The 23,069-nt window shown below is 43.4% G+C and overlaps 1 protein-coding gene across 2 annotated transcripts in view; it reads right to left on the minus strand.

The window, feature by feature from the left end:
• DST (dystonin) overlaps window positions 1-23,069 on the minus strand; it is a 783,726-nt gene that overhangs the window by 683,811 nt on the left and 76,846 nt on the right. For both annotated transcript variants that reach the window (XM_082250079.1, XM_082250078.1), the window contains exon 4: window positions 2,109-2,316. In XM_082250079.1, coding sequence (XP_082106205.1) covers window positions 2,109-2,316 — 208 coding nt within the window. The remainder of the gene's footprint in view (window positions 1-2,108; window positions 2,317-23,069) is intronic.

Below are 23,069 nucleotides of genomic sequence, written 5' to 3' on the forward strand. Positions count from 1 at the left end.
GCTACCAGTAAGGCGACTAAGGCAGCTGCCTAGGGCGCAGCTTAACAGGGGGCGCCGCCATTCTGCACCCCGAATCAGTAGTGGACCGGCCGGTGTGGCACTCCTCATGCTGTGCCGCCTGAGCGCTACAGCAAGCGAGCCCCAGGCAGCACACACCACTTGTCTAGAGCGCACATTAGAATAGTCGGGGCGCCAGAAGTGCCCTCCATAGAATCCTGGGGATCCAGCTCGGCGCTCACTGCCCTCCGGTCTCCGCCCCTCCAGCTGATTTCTGCTTGAAGAAGATCAGGAGCCGATCTCCAATCACACTCAGGGAGCTGGGCTTGTGCCTCTCCAGACGCCCCCCCCCCTCTGCTCCGTGTTCAACTTCTGGCAGAAGCAGATTGCTGGACACCGGACAGTCTCCCATCCCCCATCACATGCCGAGGACAGCATGCAAGGTGAGATGATGTGTGTCCCGTCCTCTCCCACCCCTCACACAGACAACACAGTACACTCCCCCACCCGGACACTGGCCTCACTCTTCATACATGGGGGGCTGCATTGTATGATATTGGGGGGGGGGGCTGTATTGTATGATATGGAGGGGGCTGCCTGCATTGTATCATGGGGGGGGGGGCTGTATTGTATGATATAGAGGGGGCTGCCTGCATTGTATCATGGAGGGGGGGGGCTGTATTGTATGATATGGAGGGGGCTGCCTGCATTGTATCATGGGGGGGGCTGTATTGTATGATATGGAGGGGGCTGCCTGCATTGTATCATGGGGGGGGGGGCTGTATTGTATGATATAGAGGGGGCTGCCTGCATTGTATCATGGGGGGGCTGTATTGTATGATATGGAGGGGGCTGCCTGCATTGTATCATGGGGGGGGGGGCTGTATTGTATGATATAGAGGGGGCTGCCTGCATTGTATCATGGGGGGGGGGCTGTATTGTATGATATGGAGGGGGCTGCCTGCATTGTATCATGGGGGGGGGCTGTATTGTATGATATGGAGGGGGCTGCCTGCATTGTATCATGGGGGGGGGGCTGTATTGTATGATATGGAGGGGGCTGCCTGCATTGTGTCATGGGGGGGGGCTGTATTGTATGATATGGAGGGGGCTGCCTGCATTGTATCATGGGGGGGGCTGTATTGTATGATATGGAGGGGGCTGCCTGCATTGTATCATGGGGGGGCTGCATTGTATCATATGGAGGGGGCTGCATTGTATCATATGGAGGGGGCTGCATTGTATCATATGGAGGGGGCTGCATTGTATCATATGGAGGGGGCTGCATTGTATCATAGCAGCCCCCTCTATATCATACAATACAGCCCCCCCCCATGATACAATGCAGCCCCCTCCATATGATACAATGCAGCCCCTTCCATATCATACAATACAGCCCCCTCCATATGATACAATGCAGCCCCTTCCATATCATACAATGCAGCCCCCTCCATATCATACAATGCAGCCCCCTCCATATCATACAATGCAGCCCCTTCCATATATCATATGGAGGGGGCTGCATTGTATCATATTGAAGGGGCTGCATTGTATCATGGGGGGGCTGTATTGTATGATATGGAGGGGCTGTATTGTATGATATGGGGAGGTTGTTTTGTGTAGGCTGTATTGTGTGATATGGGAGGTGTGCTGTATTATATGGGGGGGGGGGCTGTATTGTGTGATATGGGGGGGCTGTGTATAATGGACAGTGTCCCCGTCTACCCAAATGCTGACCTCGTCTGACTGATGGTGATCTGTGATTGGCTGTCTCCATGACCTTATTCACATGGATGGCGGTGAAGCTGCATTATTACCAACCACCAACCGGGAGGAGAAGCTGAGGTTGGTGGGGACTGTACACAGGTCACAGCAGAAATTACCCCCCATCAGTGTTCCTTTAAACTGCTTCCCACCTCACTACATCAACCACTGCGCTCACACTTGCGTAATGCAGAGATCTTCTGGCTCTTGGCTGATGTAGTGAAGGTAGGTCATATGGGGGGGGGGGGGGGCGGCAATTTTTATTTTGCCTAGGGCGGCAAAAATCCTTGCACCGGCCCTGGATGATGCTGAGGATAAAGGTTGGTTGGTGGGGGGTGAGCACTTACCGGCGATCCTGAGCACAGCCCTCTCGGCAGGATCCAGCACGGCCGCCCCGGAGCTCTTCCTCTTACACCTCTCATGTCTCGGTAGATTCCAGGGCAGAGTGTCACCCGGTGCCGGGGAGGCCGATCCTGACTTCTGGCTGAAATCGTCATCATCGGAGAAGTCGGCCGAGGAAGACATGGAGCAGCGATAGGACGCCGTGCCCGAGCTCTGGGGGGAGAACATACACATACGATCTGTATCATCAAAGAGCTGCAGAAAGGATCAGTAAGGAATAACAGAAAGACAGACAGCACACGGCTTACCATGGTGTGACAGTCAGGATTTCGCTGCCTGAATCATTTGGTGAGGATGGGCAACAGGAAATGATCCCAGCGATCAAACCATCTCCAATGACTGCAACCAAGCCTATAGACAGCTGAAGCAGCACAGTGTCTGGCGCCCTCTACTGGACGGCCGTACACGTGCAGGGTCCTGCGACAAGCACAGAAACAGTAGCAGGGTGGCTTCCTTTTGTTGTGATTAGTGAAGGCTTCCTAATGGCTCTCTCTCTCTCCCTACCCCTAACATCCCACTTACAGATCGGACACTTATATCCGGCCTGTGTGCAGCACACAAAGAGCAGGAACTGGCTGGCCAATGCTCATCCCATGAGCCCTTTATATACTCTCACTACTCTGCACTGCTCACTGTCAGTAAACAAATGTTTCATCTTACTTTATAGGCTCTGCTCTGGCATCAATCCCCATCCCATTATACAAGGTACATCTGCCTTTGGTCAGCCACCACTGCCAGGCCTAGACAACACCTGTCATGCCATTTCTGGGAAGCCTGGCATGATGGATCCTGTCCAGGAGCTGACACTTTTATCTGATTATATGGGCACCTTCCACATAAAAGGAGCTGCCAATGAAGGAGGGGGGCAGCACACTAAGATATTTTACAACAGTTTGTAAAGTGGTGATAACCCCCCAAAAAATAATATTATAATCAGGGTGGATTTGATTTAAATCAAGTTGAGTAAAAAGGCTTAATTTATATCAACTCGATTTAAATCATAATTTTTAAAGAGCAACTGTCATCTCTGTCCCGCAGGGGCTCCTCCTCTGTCCCACTGTTGACTCACCGACAGTCCTATTCATTTTAATGGGACGGCTGGTGATGCGGCAGTGACATAACAAGGTGAGGGATGCAGCAGCAGCAGGTGAGTGGATGCCCGCTAACAGGCGCTGCCATGATGGATCTGAAATGACAGGTGCTCTTTAAATGTAAGGACTCATATTGCTGGTAGTTCGTGTGAAATTGTGTGAATGCGTCAATGCAGTGAAGGTTATTTCAGCTTGGAGAGCTTGGATTCATTGAATGAGTTTACCAAAAATGTAAATTTTTTTTGTAAATATTTTATTCTATCTTTTCATGTGACAACACTGAAGAAATGACACTTTGCTACAATGTAAAGTAAACTTCTTTGGTCGACCATGGCGAGGCCTGTTCTGAGTGGAACCTGTCCTATTAAACCGCTGTATGGTCTTGGCCACCGTGCTGCAGCTCAGTTTCAGGGTCTTGGCAATCTTCTTATAGCCTACCTAGGCTATCTTTATGTACAGCAACAATTCTTTTTTTCAGATCCTCAGAGAGATCTTAGCCATGAGGTGCCATGTTGAACTTCCAGTGACCAGTATGAAAGAGTGAGAGCGATAACACCAAATTTAACACACCTGCTCCCCATTCATACCTGAGACCTTGTAATACTAACGAGTCACATGACACCAGGGAGGGAAAATGACTAATTGGGCCCAATTTGGACATTTTCACTTAGGGGTGTACTCACTTTTGTTGCCAGCAGTTTAGACATTAATGGCTGTGTATTGAGTTATTTTGAGGGGACAGCAAATGTACACTGTTATACAAGCTGTACACTCACTACTTTACATTGTAACAAAGTGTCATTTCTTCAGTGTTGTCACATTAAGCGCTCTTATACACTTGTAGTCCGTCAAACGGACTCTGCTTTTCTCAGCGGGGGATCGATCCGCCGATCCCCTGCTGAGCAGGAGGATGACAGCTGTGGAGACACAGCTGTCAGTTCCCCATTCTTCTCTATGGGGGAAATCGGATGGGAACAGACCGTCGGTCCGTTCTCATCCGATCCGCTGGACGGATGGAAAATAGGGTTTCCATCCGTCCAGATTTGACGGATCGGATCGAGTCGGATGTCAGCGGACATGTCTCCGCTGACATCCAATGCCCCATAGGAATGCATGGGGGGACCGTTCAGATCCGCCAAAAAAACGAACAGGTGGATCTGAACGTTCCGCCTGTGTGAAAGGGGCCTTAAAAATATAATAAAATATTTACAAAAATATGAGGGGTGTACTTATTTTTTGAGATACTGTATATGCACAATATACATGTATGTGGAATATAATATAATATTATATATATATATATATATATATATATATATATATATATATATATATATATATATATATATATATATATATATATATATGCTACATAACTAAGCTCCATTTTATGCTGAATAAACTAAATTATTAATGTTAATTAATCTTAAATAGAAACCTATTTTTGGATAGATTTTTACTCCAAAAGCATTTTATTAAAATAAATTTGATAAAAATAAAAAATCCACTTTAAATAAAAAATATCAGATTTTTTTTAAATTTTTAATTACTTTTTTTAAATCATTGATTTTTATCCACCCTGATTATAATATATTACAGCTTATCACAGCCCAACTCCAGGACAAATCAACAAAATCCACCCTTAGAGTGCCCCCCAAAACCTAACACACATACACACACTGCAAGGGTTAACCATTTCAGCTCTGAAAAATGTACCCCCCCCCCCCTTTATTTTTGTGTTATTTGATCACCTCTGCAGTTTTTATTTTTTGCGCTATAAACAAAAAGACAGACTATTACTTTTAGATAACTAACTTTATCCATTCGGTTTCCTGTTCCTATTCAATTCTTATTGCGTTTTTTCCAATGCACCAATACGTATGCTTCATTATTCTTTGTAATATGAATTTTTTAAGTGTTAGTCCACCCTAAAACTAAAATCCCTGATCTATAGTCCTCCATGATCTAACAGTAACCTACCTAGCCCTGTAAAGAAGAAATCAGTATACATACCTTTTTTGCAGCCGATTCGACCCAGTCTCCAGTGGCGGAAGCTCTGCAGAGGACATGGCCGCCATTGGCTGTGAAATGAATGGGGAGTGATGTCACCCATAGACTTACTATGGGGCTTCCTTTCTCGAATGTGTCCTCTGCACCCACCTCCACAGTGAAGCCGCAGCTGACAGCTAAGCATGGGATCGGATCGGATTGGCTTAAAAAAAGATATGTATACTGATTTTTACTTTACAGGGCTAGATAGGTTAGTGTTAGATCATGGAGGTCTGTAGATGCAGGGATTTTAATGTTAGGGTGGACTTCTACTTCAAGAAACCCAGCTAAACATGTCCTTTACACAAATTGTATTTTAATTCTGTATTGATTAACATATTTAAGTTGCATTGCTCTTAATGTGCGATAATTGCCTGCACCACCACTTTATACTGAATAAAAAAGTTTGATACCAAAAAAACAAAAAAAAAAATGTTTTATTTTCTGCTATAAAACATATCCAAAAAAAGATGTAAAAAAATCGAATTTCTTCATCAATTTAGGCCAATATGAATTCTGTTACATATTTTTGGTATAAAAAAAAATCCCAATGAGTGAATATTGATTTGTGCAAAAGGTATAGCATCTACAAACTATGGGATATTTTTATTTATTATTTTTACTAGTAATGGTGGCGATTAGCGACTTATAGCAGGACTGCGATATTGCGGTGGACAAATCGGACACTAACTGACACTTTTGATACTTTTTGGTGATCAGTGACATTATTACAGCGATCAGTGCTAAAAATATGCACTCTCACTGTACTCATGACACTGGCAGGGAAGGGGTTAAACATCAGGGATGATCAAAGGGTTAAATGTATGCCTAAGTTTTGCTTACTAACTGTGGGGGGAGGTGCTTTGGCGAGGGGAAGGCATAAATCTGTGTTCCTGCTTAGCAAAAACACAGAGTCAGTACCTTCCCCTCTGACAGAACAGCAGTCTGCCTTGTTTGCAAGGCTGATTGGCTCCTGCTGTGTCCAACCACAGCGGAAGCAGGTAGCAGGGGGCATGAGCGCACCCCAGACCCGAAAGTGTCAGATCACGTACTAGGTACATGATCTGGCACAGTACATGTATGTGGAGCAGGCTGCAAGCAGTTAAAGTGTGTCTAAACCCAAAAAAACATTTCATATATTGCAACTTTCCTATCTTTAGATGTGATGGCTGCATCAGTTTTCTTTCTTTTTTTTTTTTTTGGGCTTTTTTCCACTTTATTTCTTGATCTGGCCAGTAGGTCTGTTGTTTTTCTGTCCAGCAAAAGTGACAGTTAGGGGTTGATTTACTAAAGGCAAAAAGACTGTGGACTTTGCAAAGTGCAGTTCCTCCAGAGCTTAGTAAATTTAGGTAATGGTAAAGCTTCACATTGTAAAAAGTAGTCAATCATGTGCAAGAAAAATACAACAATAAAAACAAATACATTTATGCTTGCACATGATTGGATGATGAAAGTCAGCAGAGCTTTTGCTCATTTAATAAACTCTGGAGCAACTGTTCTTGCCTTATTCCAAAATGGATTAAATTCATTATTTCCCCCAAAATTCTACAAAACAATACCTCATAATGACAACGAGAAAGAAGTTTGCTTGAAATCTTTGCAAATGTATTAAAAATAAAAAATGAACAAATCCCATGTACATAAGTATTCACAGCCTTTGCCATGACACTCAAAATTAAGCTCAGGTGCATCCTGTTTTCACTGATCATCCTTGAGATGTTTCTACAACTTGATTGGAGTCCACCCATGGTAAATTCAGTTGCTTGGACATGATTTGGAAAGGCACACACCAGTCTACATAAGGCCCCCCAGTTAACAGTGCATGTCAGAGCACAAACCGAGCCATGAAGTCCAAGGACTTGTCTGTAGACCTCCGAAACCGGATTGTTTTGAGGCACAGATCTGGAGAAGGGTACAGAAAATGTCGGCAGTATTGAAGGTCCCAATGAGCACAGTGGCCTCCATCATCCATAAATTGAAAACGTTTGGAACCACCAGGACTCTTCCTAGAGCGGGCCACATGGCCAAACTGAGTGATCGGGGGAGAAGAGACTTAGTCAGGGAGGTGACTAAGAACCCGATGGTAAGTCTAACAGAGCTCCAGGGTTTCTCTGTGGATAGAGGAGAACCTTTCAGAAGAACAACCATCTCTGCAGCACTCCACAATTTAGTCCTGTATGGTAAAGTGGCCAGACGGAAGATACTCCTCAGTAAAAGGCACATGACAGCCTGCCTGGAGTTTGCCAAAAGGCACCTGAAGGACTCTCAGGACCAAAAGAAACAAAATTCTCTGGTCTGTTTAAACAAAAATTGAACTCTTTGGCCTGAATGGCAAGCGTTATATATGGAGGAAACCAGGCACCGCTCATCACCTGGCCAATACCCTCCCTACAGTGAAGCATGGAAGCATGGTGATGGTAGCATCATGCTGTGGGGGTTATTTTCAGCTGCAGGAACTAGGAGACTAGTCAAGATCGAGGGAAAGATGAATGGAGTGGCTACAGGACAAGTCTGTGAATGTCCTTGAATGGCCCAGCCAGAACCCGACTGCACATCTCTGGAGAGATCTGAAAATGTGTGTGCACCGACGCTCCCCATCCAACCTGATGGAGCTTGAGAGGTCCTGCAAGGAAGAATGGGAGAAACTGCCCGAAAATAGGTGTGCCAAGCATGTAGCGTCATACTCAAAAAGACTTGATGCTGTAAATGGTGCCAAAGGTGCTTCAACTAAGTATTTAGCAAAGGCTGTGAATACTTATGTACATGGGATCTTTTTTTTGTTTAGTTTTTTTCGTTTTTTATTTTTAATACATTTGTAAAGATTTCAAACAAACTTCTTTCACGTTGTCATTATGGGGTATTGTTTGTAGAATTTTGAGGAAAATAATGAATTGAATCCATTATGGAATAAGGCTGTAACATCACAAAATGTGGAAAAAGTGAAGCGTTGTGAATACTTTCTGGATGCACTGTATATATAATATGTGTGTGGACTGTACACTTCTATGAGCAAAGCTTCCACTAAGAATGTATCTTGTTTGTGTTCTGTATGATTAGCAACGTCACTGTGTGTGTAGTTGTTTATCTGGTTACATTGTAACACTTTGTACATAGTGGATATATGGGACTGATTTACTAAAGGCAGGTAGGCACTTTGCAAGGGAAGTTGAACTTTGCAAGGGAACGTTCCCCAGAGCTTAGTGAATAGGGGTGAAATGTAACTTTGTCAAGAATATCCAATCACATGCAAGGAAAACAAAAAACAAACATCATTTTTGCTTGCACATGATTGGATGATGGAAGTTAGCACAGCTTTGCCTCATTCACTAAGCAACGGGGGAAATTCCCTTACAAAGTGAACAGCCTATTTCTGTTTAGTAAATCAGCACAGTAAAGCTAGCTATACGTATTGCAATCTAATTGTACAACCTAGAAACCTAAATTGAATAATATGTTTGTATATTTTAATGGATCATTTTTGAAGGTTAGGAACAATACCGTATATTACCTTATTTTATAACTTTCAAATGGACATATTTTAAAGTCACAACCACCTATATGGATCCAATCAGAATTATTATTTTGCTGATTAAAGCCCAAATTAAGCTTTTATTATGTAATGCAGTCAGGCTCCATAAACAGTAATAGATGTGGACCACTTTCTTTTATCACTTGAATTACTATTGTGCTGAAGCTAGGGTGCTTCAATCAACACTGATCACACTCATTCAGCAGCACTGTTGATTGGAAAAGGGCAGGCTGGACTGTTAGGGACCCATACTGATTGACTCTGTGTTAAATCTGAACTCTGGGATCAGCAAATAATATCTAAATACTAGACTTGTGTATTCTTACTTGAATCTTGGTGTACTTTGTGTATTTCTTGCAGATCTGTACAGTAATCCAATGTGAAATTTTACTTCTGTGCAGGAGATCCCTGTAATAAAGACCAGTCACTGCTGCTCTCTCTCCTTGTGCAGGGGGACTGGTCTTGTCTCCACCCCCTCTTATAGTTTTCTGTAGTGGTTGGAGCAGAGGCGTAACTGGAACCTTTAGGGCCCTGGTGCAAGAAACCATGAAGGGCCCCCCGGACCCCTGGCTGGGGCCCTTCCTCTCAAGCCTGGGGCTCTTCCCACTGATCCTGGGGCCCTTTACTCTCGTTGTGGGACCCTTTCACAAGTACTGCAGTGGGCTCCCTTCCTGCTATCTTGGGGCATCCCCACAGTGGTGGAATGCCAGGGCCTGGTCACAAGTGTGACCTCTGCAATCCTGGAACATCCCCCACTGGTGTTAGTGTTTTTTTTTTTTTTTGGTATTTTAATTGTATTATTTTTTATCATTTTATTTTATTTTTTCCCTGACTATGACTGTGTCCATTCAGAAAAGGAAGGAGCTGGTAAATTACATATTTACCGACCCCTTCCTGGATCTCTATTGTGACACATCCCTGCAGCAGCTGGCAGGAGAGGAAAGGGAGCACAGTGGGGGGTGGGGGCAGCACAGTAGGGGGGGGCATGGGAGCACACAGGGGCCCAGAGACAGCAGGACACAAGTGAACTGGATAGGAGGAGTGGTGGGGGCAGCATACAGTGGAACCAATCTCCTCCATATTACTCCTGCAGCTACAGGAGGAAAAAGGAGGACAGAGATTTCTCTACATGCTGCCCCCCCCCCTCCTATCCAGGTGTACAGGGGAGCCGCACAGGCAACCCCTGTAGTTACGCCCCTGGGTTGGAGCCTGTTGGGTCCCTCCCACAGTTATGCTCTCTGCACAGGCTATGTACAGCAATGTGATGATGTCACTACTACTTTTTAAAAAAAAAATAAACTCTACCGGTGCCACATCCTAAGGCCCCTTTCATGCGGAGTGGATCTGTCTGAGCAGGGTCCACCTGCTCAGCGAGGGACCTCTCCGCTGATCCCCGCTGAGCAGGCAGGTGACAGGTCCTGTCCGCTCCTCTATGCAGAGTGGACAAGGACGGAGCCTGCTCTCCTCTATGGGGCGTTGGAATCGAAACGATCCGATTTTCATTTGATCCGACCCGCTGGACGGATAGTGAACGTATCACCATACATCTGTTTTCAGCTGATCTTGTCAGATCGGATGCTAGGCGGGTGTCAGTGGACACATGTCTGCTGACATCCGCCTCCCCATAGAGGACAATATATGTCATTTTTGGTGAGATACTCCCAATAGGAACACGTCTAAAGGGATGCAGACCCTGCAGCTTTCCTTATTGGTGCTCTGCAGCTGCACAGCTGATTGATAATTACGAAACCGCTCCCATTAGACCCATTTAGCACAGAGGCACAGAGGAACAAACAGTGATTTCTTCAGAATAACAAAAGGTAAGTACACCCACAAACTACTTAATTTCAAATCTGATTGGTTAAATGAATGGTGACTTCTAACTGATCAGAAGACATGTACTAAAGAAACAGAGGCTGTTCACCTAGCAAATAGTAAGTTCACATTCCAAGTGAACATTAGTAAATAAGGTGGAGTTATCTTCACTTTGATTACACAATCATGTGTGACGGGGTATTCAAGGTAAACACAGCATGATGTTTCTCACTAACATTCTCTTTGCAAAGTGAACATTCAATTTGTGAGCTGAACAGTCTCTGTATTTCTTTACTAAACCCCAATTTCTTCTGAAGCCATGTGATGTTACAATGTTACTTTCTAAGTTCCAAGGTTTTGATGATGTAGCAAAGCCCAGATAACTTCTGCACTGCTTGTTCTGTTCATTGCCATCTCTGGGTAGCAGTGAAGAGGAGTTGGCATATCTTTAGGGATGGTGATTGTTATTCTTATCAACATCATGTGAAATGTTCCCTCACATACTTTCTGTCTATCTTCAACACTGACATTTATTATTGCACATCTAAGGGTGCATTCATATCTACAAATGCACTCTGGCTGCAATTACCTGCGTCCAGTGCATGAGTGATTACATGCGAGTGGGCGCAGTTAGCAGTGAGAGCCGGCATCATCCCCTTGCTTTCAATGGTTCTGCTACTTGCAGCTAATTGCGGGAATCCCCATGGGGGTTCTTACAGGTGATCGCAACCAGGATGTATTTGCGAGTGTGAATGCACCTTAAAGGTTTCTGTATAACAGTATAAACAAGTACCAAATCCATGTAATGCACAAGCCTTAGGCCCCTTTGACATGGACGTCTCTGTTGCACGGACTCCACTTGCTCATGGGGATCACTCCGCTGATCAGGTGGACGACTGGTCCATCTCCACTTACTGTGCAGAGCAGAGATGGACACAGTCCTGCTCTGCCCTATAGGGAAATTGGGTGAAAACAGACCCCCTGTCCATTTTCACCAGATCATATCTAAACCAATGCGCCAGACGGATGGAAAATAGGACCCCCATCTGTCTGGAATTTGTGGACGGGATCAGAACGGTTAGCAGCGAATGTCAGCGGACATGTCACCGCTGACATCCGCCGCTCCATAGGGGTGAATGAAGGGTCTGATCAGGCCTGCCTAAAAAAATGACAGGCGGACCAGATTGGAACGCCCATGTGAAAGGGGCCTTATAAAGCAAAATTCTCTTTATCTGTCTTGATTTATCCAGATCCTTCTTCACTTGTGTCTCACATGCTCCCCATCCCAGATAGTGCAGATCACAATGAGAGGGATTTAGTGCTGTTAATCCAGAAAGCAGTGGGCAGGACTAAGGCTGGCCATACACTATACAATTTTCTTGTTCAACTTCCCTTTAGATTTACCAAACCCATATAATATGAGGTCAAACCTAAACACTTTCAATTTATATGCAATCAGGCAGGCCCTTGCACTACATAGTTTAAGGTAAATCTAAAGGAAATTGAATAAGAAAATTGTATGGTGTATGGCCAGCCTAAGGCTGGCCATACATGTTCAATTTTAGATGTTAGATTTACCACAAACCCCATAATATGAGGTCAAAGCTAAACAACACTTTCACTTGTATCCAATTAGGCGGGCCTTTTTACTACATAGTTGAAAGTACATTTCAAGAAAATTGTACAGAAATTTATAAGAAAATGGTATAATGTATGGCCAGCCTAAGGGTGGCCAGGTGCAGATTGACAAACTACTGTCTTGTGAATCAGCAGTGACAATACTGATGGTCATCACCCGCAACATTTTCTCATAGCACTGTAGTGCAATCAGGCACAGCATACATGAGAAAGGCAAATTTGCTTTGAATTAGGGAGCACTGAACTTAGGATTGTTGCCACACCATCACAGGAAGCTGCATTTGTTGGACTTACCGATCACCCATTGGGTGATCTCTGTACATTGAAAGGATTTTAACAAACTTTGTTGCAGATTCCTACCTTTTGTTATTCTGAAGAAATCCCTGTGTGCTTCTCTGTGCTCATGTGGGAAAGTGAGTCTAATGGGAGTGGTTTCATAATTATCAATCAGCTGTGCAGCTGCAGGGGCACTAATGAGGAAATCTGCAGGGCCTGCATCCCTTTAGATATGTTCCTATTGGGAGTATCCCACTACAAATGACATTTTTGTTGGAAGGGATGCCTGAAATCTGACTTGTATCTTAGTGCAGACTTCTGGGAAAACCAGTGAGCCACTCACACAAGCAGAAAATTATGTTTCTGGGGGTTTCTGTATACATTCTGTGTACAGAACAACTTCAGGTAGCCATATTGCATTGCATTTTCAGAAAATTACAGCGGCTGCAGATTGAAAAGGAAAGGTCATTTTTAATAACATTCAATTACAATATGACTAATGTCACAGGTTGTATGCTTTAATATTTTTACTTCATTTGCTATTCCCCCCCCCCCCCCCCCCACAAAAGTGGAGTTAACCTTTAATGTATTTTCCTTAACACATTACATTTTCAGCACCCACTGACTTCCTGCTATGTTTTTCTGTCATTCATTTGCACATGCACAGAAAGAAAGTAGGTTGCATGAAGGAAAAACAGGAGCAATTTCCTGTCATATGTTAAGAAAGCAAACAATCATATCCTTCTTTATAAATGAGAAAATGATGTCACTATGATATCACCTATTTCTCTTTTAGATTAGTGGAGCTTAACATTATTTAGGGCAAGACCACACAATTAGTTGAGAATTTTTTGGAACATATATGTTGTAAGTAATAAATGCCTATAATAATCCACATATAGGTGGTACCTACTTCCAGACACTAGACAATATCAAAAAATGGGGATAATGGAGTAAGAGAGACCTCAAACTCCCCAGTTGTAGAGGTACTCAATGGGACAGGGGGAAGGGTGAATGGGGAACATTCTGGATTTCTGAAGTACCAGTATCTAAAGATTATAAAGTTATGATATCATTGTTTAAAAAGAAATATCTTTATTAATAATATATGTTGTAAGGAAAATGGAAATGTTGCAAACTGAAGAAAGCATAAATGGTGGGACTTTGTTGGCACAACAACAGGACAACATGTCATAAAATGACAGCAATACCCAGAGCGGGCAGCACCTTGTAAATAGCCAGCCAAAAATGAATCCTCCATGATAAACCAGATGAAAGTCCTCACACTCAAGCGCACTGTCCCCCTCTGCGGTATGAGTGAATGCTATCGTGAATAGAGATTACTATCGTGACTAAGTGAACCCACCACCCCCGTTGGAATCCATTGTTTAACCAGTTTCTACTTCGAGCACACACGGTTTACTTATTATTTGGTTATTCCACATATTCAATTGTGTGGTATGGTGGGTTTTCACACACATTGGTTGATAGACCATTATTTTAAATTATGCTTTTTATATGCTTGTATTCTAAAAAATATTTTTTAACATTTTCTAATAAAATACAATAATTTTATGACATGTTGTCCTGTTGTTGTGCCAACAAAGTCCAACCATTTATGCTTTCTTCAGTTTGCCACTTATAATTAGGACGAGGCACATATATTTAAGTGTCCACAGTGTCATCCTGTGGTGACACGAATATTCCTATACTGAAATGGAAATGTTTTCAAATGCCCAATGATATATATATATATACATATATATATATACATATATATATACATATATATATATATATATATATATATATATATATATATATATAATCTATATATATAATCTATATACATAATATATTGACAATGCTCCACAAGTCCCTTTTTGCTACTTTGACTTCCTAAAAGTGTGGTTATTGGTTTAACAATGCTTTGGATTAGAGACCATGCTTTCCGCTCCTCTCAACACATCCTTCCTTCATCCACTCCTTCCATGCTCACCTCCAGGACTTCTTTAGAGCCTCTCCCATTCTCTGGAACTCATTACCCAAATCTGCTTTTAGATGATCCTTGAAAACTCATCTCTTCAGGGAGGTCTATCCTGCCACCACCTAAAAACTGTATTTCTACCTTCTCTATCAGCTCATCCTTCACACTTATTAATTTTTGTATCACTTGCCCCTCCCTTTTAGATTGTAGGCCTTCATGGACAGGGCCTTATTACACCTCATATCACATTGTATTGTAACTGTTCTGTCTCCCATTACTTTGTAAAGCAATGTGCAAACTGTTAGTGCTATATAAATCCTGTGTAATAATTTTACTTTAAATATGCTATTTGCAAAGCAGCACAAAAGCATCCAACATTCAACACCCCCCAAGTATAAATAGTTAGTAACACACCTTAGAAACCCTGCTTTATTTCAAATTATGACCGATAAAAATGCTTTTCGAATATCATAACCTCCTGGATACATTTAATCTTACAATATCATAGACAATATTTTTGAAAAGTTTTAGGTTTTACAAAAAACTTTGGCCAATAATATACTTGGGTACACTGCCATGGGTAAAGTAATAGTAAATAAAAATAAAATATACCGCATGTATATAATTGTCAGTGAACATTTACAATAGTAACTTTTTCATATAGTTAGCCGTATACTATCGGTCCCACCTAGGGGAATGCTTTGTGGTGTGGAGCTGTTATTTAAAGAGCTGAGAGTAAATCAACAAAGGATCAACAGACTTTGATATGTCATATTGAATTTAATCATAGAGTCAGTAACTTCAGCCTGCAAGCAAGATCTAATGCATACAGAGACTCTTCTTTTTCACAATCCGTTCTCCAGAATGCATTATGGCTCCTCCTGTGTAGAAAACTGAAGTCAGTGGTACATTGCTATAGCACAATTGTGCTGACATTTTATCTTTGCTCTGTTCATGTTTACATATTATTGTAAAGGCCTGAAGCCTTCTGCAGATTATTACCATGACACCCCCTCCTGTTACCTCGCTCACTTGTTTTTTGCACTAGACAGAACAAAGATTGTTTCTATGCTGAAGACAAACATACACCACAGATAAAATTGTTGATGTCTCAAAGCAATATCATACAATGTTTGTGGTAAAAGGAAGGTAAAGACTGTGCTGAAAATAACAAAATGTGTCTATACAACTGAACCTAATAATCTGGAGCCAGTAGCAGATTTTCATTTTGTGCCCACATGCAATTTTGATTGGGGCACCTATTCCCCCCTGACAACCACAGCTCCTTATTTAACAGAACTAACAGGACCATTCATGTAAATAGAATACCAGAATTACTTCTGTACATTAAACCAAAATGATGATAAGCACCATGAAACTCCAATCCATACTTGACAGCTCTAATTATAGTGGTTATTGTGTATTGCACTTGTATTTCAAATTTTGCATACATTAAATGTTTTTACTGAAAATCATTGTACCCGCCAATGCTAAGACAAGGTCATCCGGTGCCCAGGGCAAAGATGGGAAACAGGGCCTCTCAACCTCCTTCCCAATAGGAAGAGGATGGGGCCAATAGAAGCGTGTACTGCATGGAAATTTATGTAATCTTTGTGGCAGGCAATGCAATAGTTCCAACAGTTGTGGTACTGTACACTGCAGGGAACTGAAGAGTTTCAAATCCACACACAAATATAGGTCTAACAGTGGCAAAAGAAAAAAAAACCCAGATTGGTGGTCTTACTGAAAGGAAAAAATGTCCCTCGTGTCATGTTTCCACTGAAAGGAAAAAATGTCTGTGTCGTGTTTCCACTAAAGGAAAAAATGTCTGTGTCGTGTTTCCACTGAAAGGAAAAAATGTCCCTCGTGTCATGTTTCCACTGAAAGGAAAAAATGTCTGTGTCGTGTTTCCACTAAAGGAAAAAATGTCTGTGTCGTGTTTCCACTGAGCGTCGGTTCACATTACCGCAACGCTACTTCCCGGGGCGACCTCCGAGATTGCGGTGCGAGCAGCGCGCCGCAACCTCGGAGCGGCCGCCACGGACTTCATAACATTGAAGTCTATGGCGGTCGCCTCCTGGTCGCCCCAAAGAAGCTCCGGACCCTTTTTCTAAGTCGGAGCGACTTGTGTCGCTCCTATTAGAACGGGTCCGCAGCTTCCCTATGGGAGGCGACCTGCGGCGACCTGTGAGGCGACCAGGTCGCCTCACAGGTCGCCTTAGTGTGAACGGGGTCTGAAAGGAAAAAATGTCTGTGTCGTGTTTTTCAATAAAATGTCCCTGTGTTGTGGTCTCAATGAAAGAAAAAAATGTCCCCATGTCATGTCTCACTGAAAGGAAAACATGTCCTTGTCTCGTGGTCTCACTATAAGGAAAAAAATGTCCCTGCGTTGTAGTCTCAATGAAAGGAAAAAGTATCCCTGCTCTTGTGGTGTCATTGAAAGAAAGAAAAATGTCCCTGGGTCTGTGGTGTCACTGGAAGGAAAAGATGTCCCTCTGTCTGTGGTATCACTGGAAGGAAAAAATGTCCCTGCATCAGTTGTGTTGCTTAGAGGAAAAATGGTGCTGCATCAGTGTAAGTGAGGAAGAAAAATGCCCCTGCATTGATGGTGTCAGGCTCAGGAGGACTGCTTTGGCATCAATGTCAGCGAGATGAAGGAGGGAACTGGGAGGTGGGCTCTGTGGGGGTATGGCACTAAAGGAATCTAGATCTGATGAAGAACGGGGGCTGAAGGACTCTAAATGAGGGAGGATGTTAAGGGGCTCTTGGGGGGTTCTAAGGTGGAGAGGGGAGCTCTGTATATTCTGTGTAATGCCTCGTACACACGCAACGATTATCGGCCGACCAATCGACCGTCTTTTGTCCAGTGTTGTTGTGTTGGTTGAAATGTGCTCTAGACTGCACACAAATTTTCTCGGCCAACAAAAAACAACTTCTGAAGTGATGTCATGTGCTGGTTTACTTTCCGTGTGTTTTTTCTTCTCTGAGCATGCCCAGTCTTGCTCATCAGATTTTTGTCTGCCGAAATCTGTACTCACTGACGGAAAAACGGCCGTTCTGTTGACGGCCAACAAAAATTTTATAGCATGCGCACCAGATTTTGTTCGGCCAAAAAGTCGGAAACGGTTGTCGAAAGCATCATACTAACAAGCCGAAAATCGGCCTATCGGACGTTGGCCGAAAATTCACGGCCAACTATCGATGCGTGTGTACGAGGCTTTAGTTCAGACCTCCTTAGCACAACGTCTGCCAGGAATGAAGGCAGCTTCTCTTCTCTTACATACAACAGAAACCTGATGTAAAATGGTTGTACTAATAAGATTGTCACAATCTTATGTCGGGCTCAGAGTCCAGTAACTGAAACAGAAGGTGAGTGTGTGCCTCTTAGCAAGCAGTCCACAAGCAGGTGTTAGTGGTATAGGAGCAAGCAGAAGCATAGTCAAACTTCCAGCCAAAGTCGGTAGTCAAAGGCATCAGGTTTGAGTAAAGAAAGATGAAGAGCGGTCAGTAAATCAGAAGCCAAGTAGCAGCCAATAGGAACATAATGTTAACGGCAGCAAAAAAAGTGCAAGACACTGTCAATAACAATAATCTGAAAAAATGGAAGTGTAGATATATGGCTTCAATGGGAAGGTCAGGAGAAAAGGAAAGAGCTCAGTGTTCATCAAGAAACTGGATATCTAAGAAGACTGACCAAGAGATTAGGCAAAGTCCTGTCCAGTACTTTAGCCACTTAAGCCCCGGAAGATTTTACCCCCTTCCTGACCAGGGGGTATTTTGCGATTCGGCACTGCGTGACTTTAACGGACAATTACGCGGTCGTGCGACGCTGTACCTAAACGAATTTGACGTCCTTTTTTTCCCACAAACAGAGCTTTCTTTTGGTGGTATTTGATCACCTGTGCGATTTTTTGATCACGCGCTATAAACAAAAAAAGAGCGTCAATTTTGCAAAAATAACAATATTTTTCACATTTTTTTATATGAAATCCCCCCCAAAAAAAAAAGTAAAAATCAAAATTTTTTAAAATTTTCGGCCAATTTGTTTTATGCTACATATGTTTGGTAAAAAAAATCGCAAAAAGCGTATTTTGATTGGTTTGCGCAAAAGTTATCGCGTTTACTAACAAAGGGAAAGATTTTTGTCATTTTTGTTGTTTTTTTTTTTAACGCGTAATGGCGGCGATCTGCGATTTTTTTTGCGGTACTGCGACATTGGGGCGGACAGATCGGACCCTTGACTGACATTTGTGACACTTTTGGGGTTACCAGTGACATTTCTACAGTAATCAGTGCTATACATATGCACTGTTACTGTAAAAATACACTGGTTGTGAAGGGGTTAACTTTATTTGGGAGGGAGGGGCTGTGTGTATCCCTAGGGGCGTGCTTTCTACTGTGATTGGCTGTGGCTTGAGCTGTAAGGACACTGATCAACGGATCTACATACTAGATCTGTTTGATCAGTGTCTTTACAGCGAGGAGAATGACAGGTGGCTTGTTTACACAAGCTGCCTGACATTCTCCCTCTCCCCCGCCGATCGCCGAGTGACCGGCGGACATCGGGTCCGCTGGTCACACGCACGGGGGGGTCCGTGACCACGCGGGAGCGGGAGCGCGCCTCCGGGGGCGCGCGCTCGCTCCCTAGACCCTCACAAGCTAGTGACGTAGCCCTACGTCACTTTGCCTGTGAGGGGCTGACTGCCGACGTAGATCGGCGTTAGGCAGTCGGCAAGTGGTTAGGTGGCTCAGTATGAAGAGCCTCTGCTAAACACAACAGAATCCTTGAGTTCATATCTGGATTCTGGCAAAGACTCCACAGCCACCATTTGGATTCAAATCTGGCTCGGAAATGTGTCTGTATCTAGTGATGCATTAAACAGAATGGTACATGTGAAAAGTAAATATACCTTTAGATTTGTTCATTAACTGCAGTTACTGCTCTTATACACTTCTAGTAGCTGTTGGCCATGGTCTTACAGTATATCCATGTAATGAAAAGGAGTTTCAGCTTACTTTTCCATTATGAAGTTCATAATTTGCATTTCCAAGTTTTTATTTTTCCTGATTTTGCTGCATCATTTCAACCACATTTGGTCAGGGCTTTGGAAAGGTCATTCCCTAAATGTATTTGTTCCTCCATTCTGCTACTATCATGACAGGGGTAAGTGTTGGATGCTTGCCTTGCTGCATGACTTAGCATTGTGATGGACTGATATCTTTTCCTGAAAAGGAACTATGGTTCCTTTAGCAGAACTGCTCTGCATAAAACCATTGCACAAAGCAGGTAAGTATAGCGTGTTTATTATTTTAATAATAAAAAAGCTATACAATCACTTTAATAGTAGGGATAAAAAAAAAAAAAAAACTGAAACCCCAGGTTAGTCCATGATCAATCTGTCCCCCATCCAACACAGGTTTCGGTCCAGCTCGCCTCTGCATCATATACTTTAACCCAAAGGGATGATGGCACACTGGTAAAAAACCAACTTCTTTATTGTATTGATTCAAGATAACATCCACTAATGTGCAGCCAGAAAAGAGAGACAGCAGATTCTCTTCCTTCGCTGCACATCTGTGGATGTTGCCTTAAATTGATAAACTAAAGAAGTTAGCTTTTTTAACAGCGTGCAGTCATCTATTTGAGTTGGTAGGGATAAGTAGCAAAAAGGCAGCTGCCAAGGTAAACCTCTTCAAAATGATTTGCTCACAGTAGCTGACAGTCACAAAGACCCAGATGATACCAACTCATGAGATGAAATAATAGTCAAGATCAGGCCAGAGAACAGGACGCAAGCAAGCATTGTCAGAGGATAAGACAGCAGGTTAGTACAGACAAGGGGCAGTGTAAAGAATCCAGGCTACCCAGGGACAGGAGATCAGGGGCAGATACCACAGACAAGCTAATGTATAACCAAAGTAAAAGATCAGCGTAAATACAGGAAATATTTATATGATAAATAGGGACACCCAGTAATTCAAGGTTGGCAGGAACAGATCCAAAAACTATGCTTGGATTTTGCAACTGGAGTGGCCAAAAATTATAATTCAGGGGTTTCGGCCTGTAAGCAGGTTGAAATATGTGGTTCTAGAGAGTTAGTGGCTGGCCCAGGCTGGGGGAAAGGGTTAACTGCTGTAAGCTTTTGGTCCTGTTCTATAAAAACAGGGACGGCTGAGGTCTAAAATGGCGGTTTGTGGTGGGTTCAGGAGTTACAACAGCACCTATGAGCAGGGCCAATGGTACTATTAATAAAACATCCAAGACAAAGCCGTGATGGACTCTCAACTCATGGTGGTATGCCTGGGCCACTACATTATCTTAGCTAGAAATAGGGGCAGGAGGTTGTTCATTTTGAAATGTACGCCGCATCATGTTCAGTGAAGTTATATTAACCACTTCCCACCCGTCATATAGCAAAATGATGGCAGCAAAGTTGTTGCCCCATCCTGACTGGGCATCAAATGACGGGGGGCACGCAGAGCGGTGATCGGTGGTGTGGTGTGTCACTCTGACACATCGCATCTCCAATCCCGGTAAAGAGCCTATGACGTAGGCTCTTTACCATGTGATCAGCTGTGTCCAATCACAGCTGGTTACATAGTAAATAGAAAGTGCCGTTGATCAGCTTTCTTTAGTTCCCGCCTGACAGGCGCGAGTAGAGGAGAGCCGATCGGCGGCTCTCCTGACGGGGGGGGTCTGTGCTGGTAATCAGAGCATTGATTACAAGTGCAGACCCTTGGGAGATGCCACTAGAGCCACCAGGGATTGGCCACCAGGGATGGCCACCAGGGATGCCCACCAATGCCACCAGGGATGCCAATCAGTGCTCAGGTAGCCTGTCAGTGTCCTCCTCATCAGTGCTGCCCATAATTGCCATCTATCAGTGCCACCCACCAGTGCCCATCAGTGCCGCCTATCAGTGTCACCTATCAGTGCCCACCAGTGCTGCCTATTAGTGCCCATCAGTGCTGCCTATCAGTGCCCACCAGTGCCACCTATCAGTGCCCAATGCTGCATATCGGTGCTACCTATAAGTGCCACATATCAGTGCCACATATCAGTGCTGCATATCAGTGCCGCCTATCAGTGCCCATCAGTGCTGCATATTAGTGCCTCCTCATCAGTGCCTGTCATTGCGGCCTCATCAGTAATTGTCAGTGCAGGAAAAAATGTATTTATTTACAAAATTTTATAACATAAGCGAAAAAAACATTTTTTTTTTTGTCCAAACTTTTAGGTCTTTTTTATTTGTTTAGCAAAAAAAGAAAAAACCTTGCAGTGATCAAATACAACCAAAAGAAAGCTCTGTTTGTGGGGAAAAAAATACATAAATTTGGTTTAGGTATAGTGTTGCATGACTGCATAATTGTTATTCAAAATGCAACAGTGCTAAAAGCTGAAATTTGGCCAGGGCAGGAAGAGGGTGAAAGTGCCCTGTATTGAAGTGGTTAACCATCATGAGCCTAGTCTGAAGTTATTTAAAGTGGCGCATGTTGGTTCTGGCATATTCCAAAGAACCTGGGGCTGTAAAGCACATATGGGGTATGAAGTACCACTACTGCAAAAGGGTTGACTCAGCAAGACAAGAAGAGGAATGTAGTTGGGTAACCAAGTGAAGGAAAAAACTACAAGCAACCAGTCGTTAGGCATGGTACCCGGTAAGGTGACAGGTTCTCCGTTGGGGGGGTTGATGTTCTGGCTTTCTCCCTAGCAGTCAGTATCCAGTGGCAACTGGAACTGAACCTGCGTTACGAAAATCTATGGCCTGTTTACAAGGTACAAGAAAGAGAGAGTCAAGTGAGAGCATGTATGAGGTCCATGCTAGGTGCACAGCGGGACCCCATTCTGTTACTTGGAGTGAAGTACCAGAGGTACACTGAACTGGTGGAGTGGGCGTAGGCTCAGCACATCCCTTCTAATGCAACATACAAGTTACAGTGTGTAGTGACATGTAACAATGTGCTTTTCAGAGGAGCTCAGTAAACCTTATCTCTAAGTCGGAGAACTAACTTAATGTTCTTCACATGACCACAGTCTCTGCCTGTTCCTGGGCATTGATGAGCGAGTTCCGAGTGAGAAGTACCCACATCTGCACAAGCATAGTAGGCCCCACCCACCAACAAGACCACCAGACTTCACTTTTAATTCAAAATGTAAGTTCTAAATGGACATGAACAGTTAATTTGATCTTCTAGCACAGGGATCCCCAAACTACGGCCCTCCAGCTGTTGTGGAACTACACATCCCATGAGGCATTGTAACACTCTGACATTCACAGACATGACTAGGCATGATGGGAATTGTAGTTCCTGAACAGCTGGAGGGCCATAGTTTGAAGACCCCTGTAGCGGGTTGAAATTAGTGTTCTTTTATGACCGCGGTAAAAAGAAAATTCAATGGAGCAGGAAGATAATTTTTTCTCAAATTAACAAATTTCTAATGGGGAATGTGTTTTTTAATCAGAAAAGTCTTTTCATTCAAAAACTGAATGTTAAAATTAAACTCATTTTTGAGGAGCTT

This window comes from Pelophylax lessonae, assembly GCF_965119305.1.
Source record: "Pelophylax lessonae genome assembly, chromosome: 3".
Taxonomy (NCBI): domain Eukaryota; kingdom Metazoa; phylum Chordata; class Amphibia; order Anura; family Ranidae; genus Pelophylax; species Pelophylax lessonae.